The sequence below is a fragment of the Otolemur garnettii genome, unplaced genomic scaffold (genome assembly GCF_000181295.1).
Source record: "Otolemur garnettii isolate 467f Iridium unplaced genomic scaffold, OtoGar3 scaffold00080, whole genome shotgun sequence".
Taxonomy (NCBI): Eukaryota; Metazoa; Chordata; class Mammalia; order Primates; family Galagidae; genus Otolemur; species Otolemur garnettii.
In genome coordinates, this window is record NW_003852475.1 from 5,961,500 (window position 1) to 5,984,379 (window position 22,880).

The following is a 22,880-nucleotide window of genomic DNA, read 5'->3' on the forward strand; positions in this document are numbered from 1 at the left end:
AAAAAAGAAAGAAAGAAAAGAAAATATTTCAAATTGTATATGAAAACACCACACTGTACCCCATGATTGCATTAATGTACACAGCTATCATTTGATTTAAAAAAATGAGTTGTACAATGTGTAATTTTATACTTGGCTTCCCTATTTTGTTCCATTGGTCTAAGTGTCTGTTCTTATGCCAATACCATGTGGATTTAATAACTATAGCTTTATAGTATATTTGGAAGTTAGTGTGGTGCCTCCAGCATTGTTCTCTTTGTTCAGGATTACTTTGGCTATTTATGATCTTTTAGATTCTATATAAATTTTAGTATTGTCCATTCCAAATCTGTAAAGACTGTTATTGGTAGTTTGATGGGTATTGCACTCAATCTGTAAATTGCTTTGGGAGGTAGTACCATTTTATGTATTTTTCCTTTTTTAAATTTCAGACTATTAGGGAGTATGTGTTTTGTATACATCAGATTATGTCAAAGTTATAAGTATGCCCTTCACCCAGGTAGTGTGCACTGTACGTGTGAATTTACCCATCCCTACCCTCTTCTCCTTATATACATCAGATTATGTCAAAGTTATAAGTATGCCCTTCACCCAGGTAGTGTGCACTGTATATGTGAATTTACCCATCCCTACCCTCTTCTCCTCCCAGCTTGATTTTTATTGATGGTTTCAAGTTCCATCCATGTTGTTACAAAAGATACTAGATGCCAATTTTTTTATGATTGAGTAGTAGTAGTATCCTATAGTATGCATATACCAAATTTTGTTAACCCATTCACATATTGGTGGACACTTGGGTTGTTTCTATGTTTTTGTAATTGTGAACTGTGCTGCTATAAACATTCAATCACAGGTGTCTCTTTTATAAAGTGACCTTTTTCCTGTATGCATATGCCCAGCAATAAGATTGCTGTATCAATTGGTAGGTCTACTTTTAGTTCTTTGAAGTATCTCTATACGATTTTCCATAGAGGTTGTGCAAGTTTGCAAGTACCACGAACAGTGTATAAGAGTTCCTTTCTCTCCACACCCATGCCAGCATCTGTTGTTTTGAAACTTTTTAATACAAGCCATTCTCTCTGGACTTAGTTAACATCTGAATGTGGTTTTGATTTGCATTTCTCTAATGATTAGAGATGTTGAGCTTTTTTTCATGGGTTTGTTTGCCTTTAGTATATCTTCATTTGAAAAGCTTCTGTTCATGTCTCTTTCCCACTCTTTGTTTGGTTAATTTTTGCTTATTTGCTTGAGTACTATGTAGAGTCTGGTTGCTAGCCTTTTATTAGATGTATAGCATGCAAATCTTGCATTTCATTAAATTGGTTGTCTATTTGCTCTTTTGATTGTGTCCATGACTGTGCAGATGCTTTTGGAGGCTTCTCTATAAATTCTTTCCCTGGGACAATATCTATAAGCGTTTTCCCAACATTTTCTTCTAGGATTCTTACAGTTTTCTGCCATAGACTTAAGTCATTTAAGTTAATCATGAGTTAATTTTTGTGAGTGGTGAAAGATGTTGATCCTGTCTTAGTCTTTTACATGTGGCTATCCAGTTTTCCAAACACCATTGATTGAACAGGTATTTCAATCAATGGGAATTGATTTTGCAAAAAATCAGATGGGAATATGAAGATGCAAAACAAAGACCAATGTTCCTTTCAACTGATGCAGAAAAAACATTTGACAAAATTCATCACCCTTTCATGATAAGAACTCTCAACAAAATCAGTATAGATGGAACATTCCTCAAAATAATAAAGGTTATATATGACAAACCTACAGCTAACATCATATTCAATGGGGGAAAATGAAATTATTCCCACTTAGAACTAGAACCACACGAGTTTGCCCATTTTTATCACTTTTATTCAATATAGTGCTGGAAGTTTGTGCCAAAACAATTCGGCAAGAAAAGATCAAGGGGGTCCAAGTGGGGAAGGAAGAGATCGTACTGTCGTTCTTGGCTGAAGATATGATGGAAAACCCCAAAGATTAAACTAAGAAACTCCTAGATTGATGAATAAATGCAGCAAAATCTCTTGTTTCAAAATCAAGGTACACAAATCAGTAGCTTACATACATGCCAACAATCATCAAAGAATCAAACCAAAGACACAATACATTTTGCAGTAGCAACAAAGAAAATAAAACCCCTGGGAATATATGTGATACTTAACAGAGAAGGTGAAAGGCCTCTGTAGGGAGAATTATGAAACATTGAGGTAAGAAACTGCAGAGGTTATAAACAGATGGAAAAATATACCATGCTCATGGATCTACAGAACCAATATTGTTCAAATGGCTACACTACCTAAAGTGATTTACAAATTCAATGCCATTTCCATTAAAATACCAACAGCATTTTTTGCAGATCTAGAAAAAATAGTTCTGTGCTTCATATGGAACCAAAAAAAGACACAGAATAGTCAATGCAACCTTATGTAATAAGAAGAAAACAGGAGGTATCACTTTACTAGACTTCAAGTTACACTGCCAGGCTATGGTAATCAAAATAGCATGGTACTGGCACCAAAAAAGAGACATAGACCTATAGATCAGAACAGAGAACCCAGAGATGAACTACTTTCATTTTAACAATATTAATTCTTCTAATCCGTGACCATGAATATCTTTCTCTCTCTCTCTCTCTCTTTTTTTTTTGGATACTCCTAATTTACTTTCATTAGTGTTTTATAGTTTTCCAAGAATAGATATTTCCCTTTTGGGGGTTAAATTGATTCATAAATATTTCATATTTTTATAGATACTATAAATGGGATTGCTCTCTTGATTTCTTTTTTCAGATTGTTAATGGTTGGAGTATACAAATGTTCCCGATTTTTGTTTTTCTTTTTTTCATTTTAATTTTTTTTATTAAATCATAGTAGTGCACATTAATACTGTCATGGGGTACAGTGTACTGTTTCTGTATACAAGTTAAAATACTTTCATCCAACTGGTCAACATAGCCTTCATGTGGAATATAAATGTCTTAACCCAATAACTGAGAAAAAGACATGAAGGTTCCTGATTTTTGTATGTTAATTTTTTACACTGCAACTTTACTTGTTTATTAGATATAGGAGTTTTTGGTGGAATCCTTAGATTTTTTCAAGTTTAAGATCATGTCATCTGCAGTCAAGGTAATTTAACTTCCTCTTTTCCAATTTGGATTCTTACTTTCACTTGCCCAATCTCTCTGGGTAGGTTTTTGACACTGCCCTACCGGCGGTGTCGGTGTCGGGGAGTTCGTGATCGGCATATGAGAGGGAGAAGGAAAAGGTGGACACAATCACACAACCACTCATACAGTATAGGAAGAAGGCTGAGCCAAAGCTGTTTATTTGGGATTGGTACAATCTTATATAGGGTTAGTTGAGGGGGAGTGGTTACTTCATGAAGCTGAGTCTATATAAAGCTAGGAATGTAGTCTTTGGCCTATGATAGGTTTAAAATGTGAGGGGAGGGCAGAGGGGTTATGCTGTCCTGAGGGGAGGGGCCCTGCGCTGTGCTCTGCATTTCCGTCTAAGTCTTGTACAATGTAGCTAGTTCTACCCGGTTTTCTTACCAGTACTGGTCTCTTTATCCAGCCTTTTCACGTGGGGGTTGAATTAGGCTAGCACTTCCTCTTCCAATGTAGTTTAATATTTCTGTTAACCCTTACAGGTTTTTCAGTATTATATTGAATAAAATTGGTGAAAGTGGACATCCTGTCTATTCTAGAACTTAGTGGAAAGATTTTCGGTTTTTTCCCTGTTCTATACAATGTTAGCTATGGGTTTGTCACAAATATAGCCTATTTTGCTTATCTGTGGTGTTGGATGTCATGAAAATTATGCACAGACCACTTTCGTTAGTGTTTGTGTATTAAATGTGTGGCCCAAGGCAACTCTTCTTCCAATGTGTGGCAGGAAAAAAAGAAAAAAAGATTGAACATCCCTAAATGAAGTTTTTGGTTTAGCAAATGCAGTTCTCAGTTCCAAGATTTCTGAACTGCTTTTTTGTGTTATCTTTGAAATCACTGAGTTTCCTTTAAACTTTTATTTTGAATTCTTATTCAGAGAACTCATGTGTCATCACCTTCTTGTTAGGATTAGTAACTCATTCCTTGCTTTGTCCATTTAGGGAGTTTATGATTCCCTGTGTGCTATTACATTTGTTTTTGTGTTGAAATAGTAGTTGTTTATTCTGGTCTTTTTTGTCTAGTTTATTTTGGGTTTTTTTGGATAAGTTTGTTTAGAAATTCTTTATAATTTATCTGTTGATTTTCTTTCTTTTTTCTCCCACTAGGTGTCTGCCTTCTTTTAGGCACTAGCTAATGCCTTCAGCCCAGGCTTGCCTCATTTCTAGTAAACAATCAGGGTTCTACCTGTTAGAATGGGGAAAGTCCCAGAAGGAATATCTCTGTATAAAGTAATGTGGGAAGGCTGGTTAGGGTTCATGCCCAAATGACTTATAGAACAAATTATATAATGTGGAGTTGCTGAACAGCTGCTCTGTTTTGATATCTCCTCTGGTTGAGTTACAGAGAAGCAGAGTGTTTATGGCTAAGGATTGTAGTCCTGCTTTCCCCCCTTTTTCTCTGGCTGTCCTCTGGGATATTTCACCGCTCACATGCTCCTGATGATTCCAGTGGGTTGAGGCAGGAATAGATCCCTTTTAGGATACCCAAGGTAATAAGGAAACTGGTTAACCACCTTGATCTCACTGTCCCAGTGTAGACATCATGATTTGGGTGGACATTTTCCATGTGCATGGTTCTAGGCAGATTGGGGGGAGGGATGTCACAGATATGGATATCTGATTCTCTTGACATCTGGTCAGAGTTTTTTACTTCTTTATGGCTCTAAGAACTGCCTTATCTCCTGGGATATTGCTGGTGATAATCTCAGCCCTGTATATTTGGTTTTGATTTTCTGTAGAGAAGGGAGGGAAGTGAAGCCAGCTTGTATCTGTACCATCACTTTAGAACTAAAGTCCTCTCTATCAAAGATTTTAAAATAGAAAAATCTTTCATTAAGATGATAATTGGGCCACATAACCACCTAGAGCAATTATTTTCATTGCTAAATAATTTTATGGTTGGGGGTCACTACAACATGAGGAACTGTAGTAAAGGGTCGTGGCATTAGGAAGGTTGAGAACCACTGACCTAGAGCCTTCTGATTCCAAGCTTCTGTTCTGTGAGACACTGTACAAAAGTTTTCTAATTGCCTAGAACATCTCAGTGAGATTGGTATGAAACAAGGAACATTAATTCAGTACAGAAAGCATGCTAGAAAAATAACTTTTTGTGGCAATAGAGAAAAATGATGTTTTACTGGAAACCCCAACTTAATCTACATGAGAAAGCACTGAACTCCATAAGAAAGAAAAACAGGCAAAATAAAAGAGAGTTTATGCCCTGTGGCTTTGCATGTTCCATTGGTGGTGATTATAAACCAGGTCATTGTATCCGCTACACCTAGACAAATTATGTATTGTTTTTCTTTTCTAGTCACTCCTGGCTGAGTTCCAAAATGAAGTGTCAAATTCTAAGTACATAATTTCCATGGCATAAATTTGCATTTTCACTTCAGCTTCCCTATTAGCTCTAGAAGTATTTCTTGGTGATGTTTTATTGTCAGCAGCTGAGAAATTGCTCCCCAAAAGATGGCTCTGCCAAAATATGCAACTATCGTCTTCTTAGGCAAGAGGTGGCAGAAACCAAAATTTGAGATATTAATTATTTGGGTAACTCTGAGAGTATCTTTTCCTCTCACAGGGTGGAGACTGTGGGGAAGGAGTCCAGGTCCGCAGCCTTTCCTGTGTGGTCCACAATGGTTTGTTATCTCACACAGCTGTCCGCGTAGAAGATGCACTGTGTGGAGAAACACCCTTTCAAGATAGCATCCTGAAGCAGCTGTGTTCTGTGCCTTGCCCAGGTATGCAATTCTAGCAACTGGAAGTGTCTCCCATGGTTATCATCTTGTTCACTTTTTTATTATTACTTTTCTTCTGGGCAATCTCTATCTCACCAAAATTGAAGTTTTGAATTAATTTAATTCATTTTTAATTGTGGTCATTACTTTGGAATATACCACTGTTTCAATGGAGCCAAAATAGGCAAAGGAAGAAAAGAAAAGAAAAAAAAAAAGCACTGGATTGGAAATAAGAACTAAGTTAGAATCTTGTCTCTACCACTTCATTGGTGTTTTAACTAGGGCATGTAATCTAGCCCTTGTGAGCAAAGGTTTCTTTATTTAGAAAATGTGGTGATTAGACCTGATCCAACAGCACTTAGCACATTAGCAAACACACAAAAAATGTTGACTGAATCTGAATGCACGAATTCCAGGTGATGGCATGATGGGAACTAGTAGGTCTGTGGGTTTGTAAAAACATTCTATAACAGTCACATCTTATGTAACTATAAAGGCCTTTATTAGTTACATAAAATGTGTAAGCTTATTTTAATCCTAGTAATACATCTTAGCTGATATTGCATAATTTAAGGTAAAAATATACCCTCGTAATACAGTGTGCAATATATGTGTTTGTATGTACACATACATACATGTTACATAATATATACACATAGATACACATACACAAATGTGTGTATGTGTATAATTTGTATGTCTATTTATTTATTTAACATATTTTTATAATTTATAATATATATTTTTATTATGTATAATTAATATGTTCATATATAAATTATAAATATACAGAGAAAGACATCTAGAGTATTAAATTAAACATTGTTTTGTGCAAAAGACATTTTATTTCAGTAACCTACATATTCTCTCTTATATGGTTTCTATGAAAATCTGGTTTATGATGTTATGCTGATCTTTGCAAACTGAATTATTATAATCTTTACATCTCCCTTTTAAAAATTTTATTATTACTAGCCGACTGGTATAACTGAAGCAAAATAATGGCAATCTAGTTTTTGACACTATGATCAAATTAGATTAAACTATAAATTACTTCATCTTTCTTAGTACTATCTAATTGGAAAATTGTCAAAACAGAATGTGTAGTATCTCGAACCCACCCACATCAGTGCAGATCCCTGCATGAGCCCTGTCCATGTAAATCTTGTCAAATGCCAGTTTTCATACTTTTTCTCCTGCCCTGTACTGCATGACTGTCCAGGAGACTGTCATTTAACTGAATGGTCAGAGTGGAGCATGTGTGAATTAACCTGCATCAATGGAAGAAGCTTCGAGACTATGGGCCGCCAATCTAGGTCAAGGACATTTATAATTCAGTCCTTTGAGAATCAAGACAGCTGCCCCCAACAGGTTCTAGAAACACGCCCTTGCACAGGTATCAAGAACAATTTTCAATTCTTTAGCCTTGATTGATCAATGCTTATTCTATTTTTAAGTGAGGTATAATAGAACTTACTTATACTTACTTACAGGAGGCAAATGTTATCACTATACATGGAAAGCAAGTCTTTGGAACAATAATGAACGAACTGTATGGTGCCAACGTTCAGATGGCATTAACGTCACAGGTATTCTTGACTAAGACTCACGTAGACACTTCAAAAAGATCTCTGGTGTTGTTTGAGAGAACAGTTTGCTCATAAATAAGTAAAGGAGGACTAGGCAGATGGCTTAGCTGATATTCAGGCCAAGTTTTCATTAGATCTTTGCCCCTTAGAAAGCCTCTTAGTCAGGCAACTTAAGGAAAAAAGCTGAAACACAATATCCTTAAATATCACCATCTGAGACAAAGACTGAAAAGAGATAGATGCTAATTTAAAACAATTGTCTCTTAAATTTTAAATCATGTACCTTCTCAGTAAAAAGCTTTTTCCCTTTTTATTTTAGGTTAAAGTAAGGGTATAAAGAACTAGGTTACAATAGTTGCATATGTTGGGTAGACTCCCTCTTATAGTAGTGTCCTACACCCAGAAGGTGTGCCGATCCCCTTACATTGTGTCTGTTAACTGAGGAGTAGAAAGTTTTTGAGGTTATACCTCAGCATATATTTCTGCACTACTGCATCAAAACATTATATTATAAAATATACTCAGAAATTAAAGATAAGGGTAAGATAGGTAAAGATAAAATTAAAAATTAATATATTCTGTGGTACCAAAACTTTTTTTGATATAAATCATAGATGCTTGTATTCACACACTGGAAGCTTAGTGTTTGAGTATTTTGCTAATAATCATTATTAATTATTATCTAGATATAGACTGAGGAAAAGGTTCCTTGTTTATAATAGTGAAACAATTCAATTATAAAAATGGTCTTCTCAGTAATTTTTAAAATTTTTTAAATGTTTTCTTGTCAGAAAAAAATAAAGTATTGGTTTTACTTAGTATGGGATTGGCAAATTGCTCATGTGAGGGCTGGGAGAAACATCTATAGAAATAAATTGTCAACTCCTCCTTTTTTTGTTTGCCTGCTCTTACATTATTGGTTTTCCTTTTAACCTGTAGTTTATCCAAACAAAATTTATTTTACACTGCTTGCTTTTCCATTTTATAAGCGCTAAAACTAAATATACTGTACATCAACCTAGCTGAGAATACAAAAAACTTCATACTACTCAGTATGCTGAGTTAACATACTGATAAGGGGAACACTAGCAGTTCTCTGCATGGAGTTCCTCATGCATAATATACAACATGTGGCCACCTAATGAATAAACTTAGGTCACCAGCATCATATGTGAAATATTATTAGAGCTCAATTTTATCCTTAAAACTAAAAAAAAACAACAAAAAAAAACATGTTTTATAATCGGTGTAAAATCCAATATTTTCTTTCTAGTTCCCAAGAGCTTTCCTTCCCCCACCTCCAACACCTCCAAGGTACCCAGCTTTGGAGATCACTGGTTTAAAGAGTGCAGACCTCCCCTCTATCATAATTGGTAGCCATAGCTACTTATTCCCAAATTATCAGTTCACTTGTAAGTGCTAATTCTGAATTTTGAGGGGTTTTTGAAAAATATCTGTGTGGATTATTTGTTTCATTTTTCAAGTAATAGTAAAAATTTTGCTGCTTCATTGTCAGAGAAAATGTAGGTCTGACTACTTCCTACTCTTCCTTTGGCCTAAAGATTTTTGCCATCTACAAAATCATAAATTATAACTGGTTGATAATTATAGTTATCTAAAGGCTAGAATCTATAAATGCAACTAATACTATGTAAATACAGTTTAACTACTGCCCTCAAATAAGTCGACTTCTCAGTAGAATTGTCTCTAGGCTTTGTCTCATGTCCTTCACTACCTAGAATCACCTACTAGTATATACATAGTTTTCAGATTGTGGAGATTTATACTATTGTCACTTACACTCACAAATGTTTAGTGAACAGCTGTAAGTACTGTGTCAGATATTTGGCATAGAGCTTATGTATTTGCTCTTAAATATAAGTCGAGGGATCTGTCTATGACTCTGTGTGTGTGTGCACGCACACGCGCAGTAAGCATTCTGGTTGATAAGCATTTAAAAAATGCTACTAATGTATCTATACCATGGCTCCAGGCATAGTGGCATTCTTTTAGCATTTATTGGGCTCTTAGAATCAGCCTAGTGCCTGGCTGGGGAGTCTTCAAAAGCAAATGTGTTTTCTGCTCCTGAACTGAAATTGGGATTTTATCAATTCTTTTACTGATCCTGGCTCGTATAGCCTTTGTCTCAGACGTAGCCATATGATAGAATAACATTGCCAAAGAGCAGGTGTAAAATCTCTGCTACCACTAGCCTCTTTTAGAAGTATCTCCCATTTCAGATAATACATCCTGAAGTAATCAATAAATAAGATGTTGGCAAATGGATTTTTCTAAAAAAAAAAAATGCTATTACCAAGAGTCCAGTGCTAGAGCAGAAAAAATTAAAAAATCAAAACTGTGTATCATAGAGAAATCTGTAAGTGATGGTGGAATTTCCTTTGTAGGGGGCTGCTCCCATCAGGCCCGTCCCGCGGCTATTCGGCAGTGCATTCCCGCCTGCAGGAAACCTTTCTCCTACTGCACACAGGTAAGTCTTGTGCCTGAGCCTTCTGTAAGTGTTTTCATTGCTGTGTTTTATATATAGATGTTCTCCTGGCTTTCGCAGCCAAGCAGCAGTTTCACGTGCCCATCATACCATCTAGAGGCATTTGCAAGAGTAATGATAACTATTAAGAATTTCTGGGACAGACCATGGACTTAAAAAAGCAATCTTTTTTTAGTAAATCTATCTTTATCAAATCTGTATTTCAGATGCCAAATTTGTGTTATTAGCTCTATTTATTAATAAGTAGTTGATTTATACATTCTATTCTTAGCCTCTTATATACCTAACTTATTTTGAAAGATATAAAATGCTTTTGTATTTGCTGAAGTTATTGTGTAAAATATCTCACACTATGATTACTATAGTTTGAGTAAATTTTTAGTTCATTTGAAATAAGCTAAATACATGAGTATGATAAAAAAAAAGTGTTAGTTTATATCCATATATGTGTGTGTGTGTGTGTGTTTTCTAAGCAGAAATCTTACTCCTTCTTATTCTCCCATAGTTCCATCTACCAATATTCAGGAATTAAGGCAAAATGTGCAATGTATTCTAATCAATAGCATTCATTCATAGTGTGCAGTGCATGAATAATTTTTAAAAGTTATGCTGTGTTTTTTAAAGGAACAATCTTCTTAATAGTGTGCTCATTCCAAAAATGATTTGATTAAATATGATTCAAGCACTCAGACCTATCTTATGGCTGGGTTGTAAGGTAGTGGTTAAGCTTGCAAAGGGAAATAGGAGAAAAGAGGAGGAAGATAACAGAAACAACTTCATTTGAGCTAAGAACATTTGCAGAGTAGAAGTTGTAGCGTTTTACCAATCTCTGGATGCACTCTTTAATTAAAACATAGATTACCTTTTTTTCTAACCCTTGGAACATATGCCTTACTGGTTACAACCATTCTGTCAGTCTAACAATAGAGAAACATCTTGAAAAGAGAGCTTTAATAGCTGAACATATACAAATGTTCATTGTTAGCGTTCTCCATTGAACTGTGTGATAAATGCTGAACCTTCATTTAAAACCAACCCACAATATCATATGTATTCATCATTATCATATGACTGCAACCTGTGCTAAACTCTGGGCAGTTAATTATAGAACATTCTTCTCTGACTTTTTCCTCTGGTAGAAGATTGAGGTGCCTTGTTTACTTTTAGTATCTATTGCTCCTCACAAGGATGTGTTCAGTCCACACATGATACTCTAAATAGAGCTGGCTGACTGATGAGGATTGGCATGAGGCTAGGGCTTGATCAGAAAACTCTAGGTAAATATAGGTAAGGAGACATAATGCCAAAGTCATAGGGGTTCACAACCTTTTCCATTCTTCTCTATTGTCTGTGTGTTTGCTGCAGAAAGAGCAATTATTTTCAGGTTGACTTCTGGTGACAGAAATCTTTATCCATCATCCCCATCACAGCTTCTTAGAGACATTCATTATATATTAAAATGACTAGAAATTCACAGGAAAATATAAAGGCACAATGCAAACTAGGGATGTGATGTGGTGTGACACTGGAGGTGCTATAAGGAATAAGGATTAGTAATTTAGATAGATACTTTTCTTCGATATCTGCCTTTGGTTAAGTTTTATTTTTTGTTTTGATTTGTTTTTTGTAAATAGAATCTCACTCTGTTGTCCAGGCTAAAGTGCTCTGGCATCAGCCTAGCTCACAGGAACCTCAAACTCCTGGGCTCAAGTGATCTTCAGCCTCCCAAGTAGCTGGGGCTACAGGGACCCACTATAACACATGGAAATTTTTTGTATTTTTAGTAGAGACAGGGTCTCACTGTAGCTCAGGTTGCTCTCCTGAAACTCCTGAGCTCAAGCAATCGTCCCTCCACAGCCTCCAAGAGTGCCAGGATTATAGGCATGAGCCACTGCACCCAGCTTTGGTGAAGTATTTTTTTCTTTCACTTAGGCTGCCCTCCTTGAGTGCAGAAAAAAGCCTCTGACCAGAGAGGTAGTGTGGACTAGTCATTGGTCAGTGATAGAATATGATGGAGGTATTTAGCAGTTGGAATAGCTACAGACTTCAAAGAACTCTAAACACAAGGAGATGCAAGAACTCCTAACACAAGGAGATGCATACATAATCCATGTTGATTTGCTTCTTAGTAGGAAGGGCCAGTTGCAGCGAGTAGGCAAGAATCTGAAACAAAGGAAAAGGTGAAGGTAATTTGATTGAAAGCCATAAACAAATCAAGAGAGAAAAAGGCATGGTTAATGCACTTAGCCACAAAGAACTGTGCTTTCATATTTGGAAGGTGTCAGAATTGTAAACACTTTCAAAAAGCCTGACAATTTATTTAAGAGCTGATTTTGGGATTCAAAAGGATGAACTGGATTTGATTTTCATCTCATTGGTAAGTCAGCTGCTCAAAACCCTAAACTGCCATGACATGTAGTATAGATATTAACATATGATTTTAACATTTAGATTGTTCTTTATTCATCACCACAACTCACTATGTAACCGTACAAATATTTTTTATGCTATAGAGTGGAGTCTGTGGTTGTGAGAGGGGCTATACAGAAATCATGAGATCAAATGGCTTCCTGGATTACTGCATGAAGGTACCAGGCTCAGAGGATAAAAAAGCTGATGTGAAAAACTTTTCTGGGAAAAACATACCTATGAATTCAAAAATACATGATATTTTTAAAGGATGGTCTTTTCAACCACTTGATCCAGGTATGTTTCACTTGTGGGTAAAAAATGCAGATTTTCTCATGGGAGGTTCATATTTTGACCACTGCTTATGATAGAAGGAATGGACAGAAAGAAGGAAAAAAACAGATAGGAGAGAGACAAAATCATGTAGTTTCAAGTTTCTCAAATGTGAGCGTTGTATGATACATGATTCCCTTTAACATGTAAAATGTTTTCATGGATTGTTTTCTGAAGATAAGTCTATCAACCTAAGAGACAGCTGAGTTCAGTAGCAAAATATCATGCTTTGAATATATATACTTTTTTTTTTTTTTTTTGGCCAGGGCCGGGTTTGAACCTGCCATCTCTGGTATATGGGGCCAGTGCCCTATTCCTTTGAGCCACAGGCACCACCCTGAAAATATATTTTAATTATAAATTATATCTGCAGAAGTCGTCTTTTTAAACCAAATTTGTATGTATAATTGAAATTTTTTAAAAAATCAGAATAAAATCTTAGGAATTTGTAAGAAATATCCAATTTAAGAAACACTAGTGAAATGGTAAAGAGCATGAGTTTCAAAGGCAGTCAGACTTTGCTAGCCCCATTATATCTGTTTTGTAATTAGGTATAGTTTCTTCACTTCTCTGGACCTCAGTTTCCTCATGTATAAAATCAATCTCGTGGCACTTGCCCTGCAGGATCATTGTGAATATTGCAGGCCTATAGGGCTCAGAAATTTGGTGCTTATTGAAAATAGGAATGAACATTTATTATGTGCTTTCTATGTACCTTGTAGTTCTGTGCTGGCTGGCTGTGTTGCATGAAACATCTCATTACATTCTTACAACCCAATGAGATGTCATCCCATTTGAGAAATTAGGAAACTTAAATTGGCATTGCAAATTAATTTTACCAGGGTCACATCACCAGCAAATGACAGAGGAAAGTTTTAAAGACAGGTTGTTAAGGCCTGTACATACCACTGGGCCCTGCTTCGTATGTTGTAAAGTGACAGAAGGAGAAAGCAAGACCGTGTGTGCCTACCACACATACCTCTTCTAGGAAACAAGATGCTATGAATGACTGAGCAAAGTGACATAACTGATGGGCCATGGGAAGGAAAAAGACTGACAAAGCTCAGGTCAAATATACTCTGGGAACTTTATTTGCAGTCCCTAGGCCTTAGCTATATCAGAAGTACCCTTATAGTGTATTTCAATGAGGCAAAACCCAGAGCCCAGACCCAAAGCAAACTGTATCTTATTGGGGAAACAAGATTTATAGTCCTCAACCAACTTTTATGAGTAACCTTCTAACTTTCATTAGGTTTCTCATAAATTGAGGCAATTTCTCAGAAAGACAATTATTTACCTATAGATTTTTCTCCTAGGAATTCATAATGCAGTTATATACACATATACTAAAAGAAGTTTGTAAATGATATCTAATACATGCTGTAGCAAATGAGAGGAAACAACCTTCATGTTCACAAAAAGAATATGGTAAAACAAAAATATGGTACAACTTTGCAATGGTATCTCATTGGGATACTAAAAAGAGGAAGACCTGCTTTTATGAACTAGCATGAAAATATTTGCAATCAATATTCTTAAATGAAAGAAAAAATACTAATCAAAGTGAATGCTATGAAGCATTTCTGTCTTTTTAAGAAAGAGTGTGGATTTGTGTGTGTGTGTGTGTGTGTGTGTGTTTGTGTACTTAGATGTTGCATATTAAAAAAAAGTAAAAGATTCACAAGGAGACTAGTAACAGAGATAGCTCTCGGGTAAGGAGATGAGAGAGGTGAAGGAAGGACACTTTTTGTTGCATGTCTTCTTTAATAGTTTGAAGTTTTATATACTGTTCTTTAAATTATTATAAATATTATGTAAGCTAGAGGAGGAGGCACAATGGGTAACTAGATTATCTCAGAGAAAAGAACAAAAATTAGTTGAAGAAAAAAGTAGCTCAACTGTCACTTTGAGAGAAGTGTTCCAGAACTGACTGATGAGTCCATGGGAAGAAGTTGCAGAGCAGAATAGGAAGGAGCAAGATTTTGCTACAAATCAGCCCAAGGGGAAAGGCTGCTGCCTATGTCTTGAGAACCTCAGGCTGTGGGGCCAATGCAGCACCAAGTGATCAACAGGGGAGTCATGTTAGGCTGCCCTCCTGAGCCCAGGCCCCAGCTCTGAGCCTCAAATAAGCTGTTGCCAGAAGGATGGAAACTGATACCAAGCAAGTTGCAAGCAGACCCCTTCACCTAGGAAAGTTTCCCCAGCAAGTCTAGCCACTGCTATCCTGAAGCCACCATCAGAAGGAGACCTCATGAGGGAAAAAACATGGCAGACTAGAAGCAGCCAGTGAATCTCCTGCTTGGAAGAGAAAACTGCAAGCAGGTGCCTACATATGGACAGCTCTTCTCAGAAGGAACATCATGAAATTACAGAGAAGCAAAGCAGGTCACCTAGGTGAAAAAAGATAGTAACAGACAAAATCAAGGAACACGTGGGAAGATTAGGAGGATAGAATTCTTGAGTGCAGCACTCATCCAGCAGTTTCTGTGGGCAAGCTGTAAGAATGCTCCCTCCACCACCACTGACCTCTACCTGACCAACTGGGACCTGCCTAAAGTTGATGTGGAGTCATTGCATCAGACAACAGGCATATTGAGTATTGGGCAGCAGCCAAAGCCATCCTGAGCTCTCGGGTGCATGGCACCAGGTCATCCCAGGACTCAACTATGCCTTCACATCGCCTCCACTGGGTTGTGGAAGAAGCAGGTTAATCTGAGGTTCTTCTGAGCTGTGCCCTGTGACTGGAAGCTAAGCATCCTCTCCTACAGTGCAACAGGGTCTGAGCACAGGAATTGACTATGGCACTGCAGCTGGTACCTACTGGGGAGGCTTTCAGCAACTGCTTCAGTGGAGGGAATGCAAGGAAAATTACATGATCCCTGGGCTGATGGAACTGATCTCTGCCTACATGGTTTGGTATCTGTACTTGTCATTGGCTTGGTCCCAACTCCACCCTCTGGGTCCCTGCTACCTGTTCTCTGCTTGGCCCTGACTCTGCCCTTCAGGTGGAATCAGCTCTGCTGCTCACATGATCCAGTGTCTGTCTCTGAGGTTAAGCTCAGAAGCCTTGCTTCTGGCTCCTCTCCAGTCCTTCCTCTGAGGCTCTCACTCTGAAGCCTAAGGCTCTGTATCTGTGGCTCAAGAGCTCCTACCAGGTCCTGGACACTGACCCGAGATTAGTGCTATACCCCAAGACCCTACTCTGGAGCTACACTATGGTTGCAGAGCCAGCAGAACCACTTTAAAGTCCAGTGCTCTGCCAGGAACACTGAAACCTTGTTTGAGCAAATGCCCACAGCCCAGAAACCCACAAAGACTAGCTAGATAGCCACTCAGCTATCTATCACTATCACCTCTTTAGGGAGACCCCAGCAGAGTAATCAATCCCCACACCACCAGCCTCAGTGAAGAGGGTCTTGCCCAGTTCCCAACTTGAAAATCCTACAACTTTCTGGTGAACAACATAACACCCAGCACAAACAGCATCCAGCTCACTTCTGAGCAGAGGCAATCACAGGTGAACAGAACTAATCAGAACAGATGAATTCTAGGATTCTAGTACACATGTCTCTCCTGTGCTGAGTCAACACTCCAGAGTAGGGAGGAAAAGCACAATCTAAGGAGCTCCTTCCTTTTAATTAAGAGAGAGAGTTCCCAGAAAAGAACAGGCATCCTGCAAACCTATTAGCCCTGAGTCAAGAAAAGAAGTTTCAGATGATAAGAAACCAGCAAAAGAACCCTGACAACATGGAAAGTCAAAACAGATCAAACCCCTAAAGCAGTGGTTCTCAACCTTCCTAATGCCACAAACCTTTATACAGTTCCTCATGTTCTGGTGACCCCGAATCATAAAATTAAAATAATTTCATGGTTGGGGGTCTCCACAACATGAGGAACTGTATTAAATGTTAGCGGCATTAGGAAGGTTGAGAACCACTGCCCTAAAAGGATCACAGTGAAGCTATAGTAGTGAACCCCACCTATAAGGAAATTGTCAAAAAGACAGGAATGGAATTCAGAATATGGATGGGAAATAAGATAAATGAAATTGAAGAGAAAGTTGAAAACCAACAAAAAGAAGCCAAAAAAATTTCAAAAAATAATGAAAAAGTCATTAAACAGCTTACCATAAGGATGGATATAACAGAACTTAAAGAAATAAAAGAGGCAGGTGCAGGGGCTCACACCTGTAATTTCACCACTCCAGGAGGTGGAGGCAGGTGGGTTGCTTGAGCTCAGGAGTTCAAGACCAGCCTGAGCAAGAGTGAAATTCCATCCCTACCGAAAATAGTTCAAAGAGGGAAGAAAAAGTCATTGGAAATCAACTAGAGAGGTGTAATGGGAGGGACACAGACTTACCTGATGAGTTTAATGAATACTATTTGAGGATAGGGACATTTATAGCTCAGAGTCAAACCATGTATCAAAAACATTTATTCCCTATTGTATTTTGAAATTTAAAAAAATATCTTAATTATTTTTTAAGTAACATGATTTAAACCACGTGCCTTTACGTTGATTTAAAAGCATTGGATCCTCCATATACATCAACTCTATGTATTTATGTATTTATTTTTATATCTGATATAAAAGTATTCTCACTTAGGAAAAACTTGTTTTTTCATTTTTTGCCAATAGTAAAAATTCAGAATGGGGGTTTCATCATTAGTGCTTCAAAGAGATTAGAATCAGAATCAAAGCTTTGGTAAAAAATTTATGACCACATAAAAATATCATTACTATATTGAACCTCATTCTAAAATCTGATTGAGGCTTGAGCATATACCGTAAGCAAAAAGTATACTAGGTAGTTGTAACATAATTGAAATTAATTATGATTTCATTCAAAATAAATGTTGTTTAAAATCTCTTTTGAATGTTTTAATCCCATGGAAATGTTTAGAATAAGATACTGATGTGTGTATTTTGAACCAGCAGTTAATTACATTTACGTAGTGTTATGATATGCACGTGTTTCTTCCAGAAAGCAATGCAATTCCTGTGGGATGCTGGGGCATTGCCTTTGTCAGTCAGTTCTAAGATTGGTTAGCTATATGCTCACATTCAAAAGAGCAAAAACCATTAGATTGCCAGAAACAGCTAGATTTTGTTAGTCTTTTTTTTTTAACTTTTGTTAAATTAAACAAATAAATAGCAAATTCCAGATGATCTATACTTGTATGCTTGTGGTCATAATTTTACAGTAATTTGGTGAATTGATTAACTTGTTTTGTGATGTGATTTGGTTCACTCAACATCATTCTGGAAGCAAAGCCACCAAAAATGATTATAGTATAATAGTTTTCTTTGCATGCAGAGTTGCCTTTTTAATTATAATTATCATTGCTATTTTTTGGTGCATAAATGTTTTGCAATATTTTTATATTAGATATATGAGGCTATAAATACCTTAAAATAAATGTTAAATAGCCTGCCAGTTGATACAGTTTTATGAAATAATGATCACCAATGTTTGTTTGGCATTGTGAACAAATTTATCTTATGTTTTGCATTTTCACCTGTTTTTTTTCTTATGATATTTGATAGCTGCCACTAATGAGTATTTCCACTTATACTTATGACTTATGTAAATCTCATAACTTAGATTAAAAAAAAATTCAGCAAAATATTCTAGTGCCATGCGGTTATAACCTAATGTTTTTTCAAGTTAATTTCTAAAAATCAAATTCTAATGCAAATTATTTGTATTGTAAAAGTCTATGAAAAATGCTGCCATGTTATATAATTTAGAATTTCTTTTTTGCACACAAAAATTATAGTAGAAAACCCATATTCCTATGGTGTTCCAAGAAAGAATTTCTCAATTTTAGCAACTTACAGAGTATGATATAAATTGCTAACTTTTACAGACATGTGCACAGTTGGCTAACATACTGGTATTCATTTTAAGTCCAGAACTAATGGGCAGTTTAGAGTTGTCAGATACTATATTACCCTATCTCTCCAAATGCTGTAGTCTTTTGTATGCTAAATTTATGTTATCTCTATTTTAAACAGATGGCCGAGTAAAAATTTGGGTTTATGGCGTTTCAGGTGGCGGTTTTCTTATTGTGCTTTTCCTAGTATTTACTTCCTACCTTGTTTGGTAAGTACTAATTATTAAAACATTTCTATTCCATATTATTATGGGTAGCATGGTATTTTAAGAGAAAATATATTTCAGGATCATTGATCATTATAACAAGACCTGTCAGGCCACAAATAATCTCCAATTTTAAAATAACTGAATGGTCGGAATAAGGCATCATTATCTATATTGTTTATTTGAAATGACATTTATAATCTTGGTTTTGAATGATAATATCAGATGTTTAAAAAGATAAATCATTAATTAGGACTTTTGCATTTTAGTATTTTGATTAAGTCTGTAATTTTTAGCCTTGACATCTCCCACTTCCAGAGATTCTGATTTAATTAGTCTTGAATGTGGCCAAGTCATCTGAGTGTTTAAAAGTTCCCCAGGTAGGTCAGGCATGGTGGCTTATGCCTGTAATCCTAGCATTCTAGGAGGCTAAGGCAGTTAGATCTCTTGAGCTCAGGAGTTCAAGACCAGCCTGAGCGAGAGTGAGACCCCATTCTCACTATTCTATTTTCTAAAAATAGAAAATCTGGCCTGGTATGGTGGCACATGCCTATAGTCCCAGCTACTCAGGAGCTGAGGCAACAGGATCACTTGATCCCAAGAGTTTGAGGTTGCTGTGAGCTATGATGATACCATGGCATGCTACCCAGGATGACAGAGCAAGACATTGTCTCAAAACAAAAACAAACAAACAAAAAATTCCCCAGGTAATTCTAATCTGTACCCAAGGCTGAGAATTCTACTTTAGATAATTCTACTTTTTAACTTTTCTTCTGAAATTTTGACCAATTAGGTTAAACTGACCAGTTTGTTCAATCAATATGTAAGTGCCTTTTATTTTAAGATTAATCTTTTTGGATTAACATAAGGGTACCTATGATTAAGCTACATTGTTTGCATTTATAAGGTAAAGTCTGAGTTGTGGTTGAGTCCTTCACCCAGAAAATGTGCCCTACACTCCTACATTGTACCCAATAGGTGGGAGCTTACCAAATCCCTTTCCCTTCTCCCCCTTCTTGAATTTAATTGTGTTTTTCTCTTGTGTGGGCCTGTAGTTGCTCATCTCCTAGTTTCAAATTAGTATCGAGTACATAGGATGCTTGCTTTTCCATTCTTGAGATACTTTACTAAGGAGCTTCTTCAACTCCATCCAGGTAGATACAAAAAAATGTAAAGTCTCCATCTTTTTATGGCTGAATAGTATTCCATGGTATATTGTTAGTGTATTTTAAATAGCAGAGTCAGGTGTTTACTTGTAGCTGTGAGAGAAAGTTTAACCAACTGTCAATTCTAGGCCCCATTTTTATAAGTGATTAGCTCCTAAAAATTTATTATTCTCAGAAAATAATATTTAATGTATAGAATATATTTTAGTTGATGAGATGCTTTTGAAACCAGGTAGAAGTAAATACAATGTGGGGATCATGGCACTGACCTCCCATGTAGTTGAAAATTTATGTATAACTTTTGATTCTCTAAAACCCTAACTACTAATATTCTATTGTTGACCAGATGCCTACTGATGCCTACCACAGTCAGTTGTGTGTTTTATATATTATCTGCTGTATTTTTAAAATAAGCTAGAGAAAAGAAAATGTTATGAAAAGCATAAGAAATAGAAAATATATTTCCTATATTAAATGGAAGTGGATCATTGTATATGTCTTCACCCTTGTCATCTTCACATTGAATAGTCTGGGAATAGGAGAAGGAGGAGGGGTCAGTTTGCTGTTTCAGGAGTGGCAGAGGCAGAAGAAAATCCAAGTATAAATGGACCCATGAATTCAAACCCATATTGTTCAAAACTCACCTCTACATTTGAATGTTTTCAAGTGTACTAAGAATATTTTATTATCTACTGAAGCAGAAGTTTCAAAGAATTTTTTCTATTTTCATGAAATCAAAGTATTATTTCACTTTTTTCTCCAAATCAAGGTATTTATATTCATCATCTGTCTCATAGACCATTTCCTTGAGAATTTTTACACAAGTTTTAATCTTGATTCAAATCTGCCCTTTGTATATTTAGCCTCAAATTCTGTTTCCAAGGTGACATATGTTTTTAAATCTTTCCTCTTGGTCAGTGAAAGTTAGTAAAGAAAATAAGATAACCTTAATTCTTTCTGCCACTTACAGCGATAGAAATTGAATCCCTGGAAATTGGATTTCTATCCCACTAACATTTCCACAGTGTTGTAGTGAGAAGTAACATCTTCAGTTAGTTGTTCACTCTACAATCTGATGATCTGACTAATTTTTACATTTGAATTAGTAAGTTTAGCAAATATTGCCTCAATCCCCTATGAGGTTCCAGGTAATAGGAAGCATTCACCACCAGGAAAGAGGGGGGAAACATTTAAATATTTCCCCATTTAAAAGGTGGGGAAACATTTTTAAATATCAACAGAACATGTGAAGGTTCAGCAGGTAGAAAAGTGCCTCAAAGTAGTCAATGGGGCAACACAGTGCAAGGTGTTCACATAGTCTATTGGTCTGTAAAAGCCTGGATAAATGCTACCTGTTAATAGGCGCATCCCCAAACCAAATTCTATGGTTCCCTCTGCCCTCAAATAGCTAAAATACTAAAAATTAGCATGTAGTAACACATAAATTTTGCTGTTTTACTTTTTATCATTCCCTCCAGTCTAAAAATGTATGAACCTTAACCCATTACTTCAGCAATAAGTATTTACTAAGGCTCTTGTATGATTGTAGGTTCTGGGGATTAATTAGGTACAACATTTAACTCTGATAACAATTTTCTAGAGAATTTTTATAATTTAAAGCAATGGAATTTCCCCTTATTTTTCAGTGGTTAAATTATATAAATATTTATACACATTATTACTCATATCTATTCTTTTCATCCCTGATGCCTGTCCTCTATAATCTCCCTTTGGTAATAGCACAATAGCTTCATATTTGAACTTGTTACACCTGATCCCTTCTGTGGGCTACGGCTAGATAATCTTTGTAAAACTTAGTTCTGGGTGATTAACCCAGAATACGTGAGCAGTGGCTTCCCATGGACAGCAAAACTCAAGTCTCTTCTAGCTGCGTGGCCAGTCAACTAAAGTCTCCCTTTGGTAATAGCACAATAGCTTCATATTTGAACTTGTTACACCTGATCCCTTCTGTGGGCTACGGCTAGATAATCTTTGTAAAACTTAGTTCTGGGTGATTAACCCAGAATACGTGAGCAGTGGCTTCCCATGGACAGCAAAACTCAAGTCTCTTCTAGCTGCGTGGCCAGTCAACTAAAGTCTTCCACAATGGGAGCCCAGACCACACTTTCAACTTCCTCTTCTACTCAGTCCCATCCCCTGGACAGTCTGGTGAGTTGAATAAGCCCAAATGTATCTAAGTCTTCAGTTTCTCATTGAGGAAAATCAGAAAAAACAAAAAAAAAAAAATAAATTGAATTTTTTTATAATTAATTATTTTTTATTAAATCACAACTTTATACATTTATGCATTTATGGGGTTCAGAGTACTGCTTCGATATACAATATGAAATGTTTACATTGAACCAAGTAACACATCCATCACAATTATACTCATTTCTAAATAGTTTTGAAGTGTACTATTGCATCATGCACATTAGGTGAGGTCCCCCTGAATACCCTCCCTTTTCCCATATCCCCTCTCCTCAGCCCTCTCTCTCCTCTTCCCTTCTACTTTATGGACTATAGTTATGTTTTGCCATTCATATGATTGTGTAGGTGGTTATATATTGATTTCATATATATTGAGTACATTGGATACTTTTATTTCCATTCTTGGGATACCTTACTAAGAAGAATATGTTCCAGCTCCATCCAGATAAACATAAAAGATGTGAAGTCTCCATCTTTTTATGTCTGCATATATTCCATGGTGGAATATTCCATTTATGGTACATATACCATAATTTGTTAATCCATTCATGGGTCAGTGGGCACTTGGGCTGTTTCCATGTCTTGACTATTATGAATTGGGCTGTAGTAAACATTCTGGTGCAAATGTCTTTGTTGTAAAAT

General features: G+C 36.3%; 1 protein-coding gene across 1 annotated transcript in view; it reads left to right on the forward strand.

Annotated features, from left to right (window-relative positions):
• THSD7B (thrombospondin type 1 domain containing 7B) overlaps nucleotides 1-22,880 on the forward strand; it is a 1,042,983-nt gene that overhangs the window by 1,007,683 nt on the left and 12,420 nt on the right. The window contains exons 23-28 of the mRNA XM_023515847.1: nucleotides 5,765-5,924; nucleotides 7,144-7,317; nucleotides 7,415-7,510; nucleotides 9,916-9,998; nucleotides 12,530-12,722; nucleotides 18,777-18,864. Coding sequence (XP_023371615.1) covers nucleotides 5,765-5,924; nucleotides 7,144-7,317; nucleotides 7,415-7,510; nucleotides 9,916-9,998; nucleotides 12,530-12,722; nucleotides 18,777-18,864 — 794 coding nt within the window. The remainder of the gene's footprint in view (nucleotides 1-5,764; nucleotides 5,925-7,143; nucleotides 7,318-7,414; nucleotides 7,511-9,915; nucleotides 9,999-12,529; nucleotides 12,723-18,776; nucleotides 18,865-22,880) is intronic.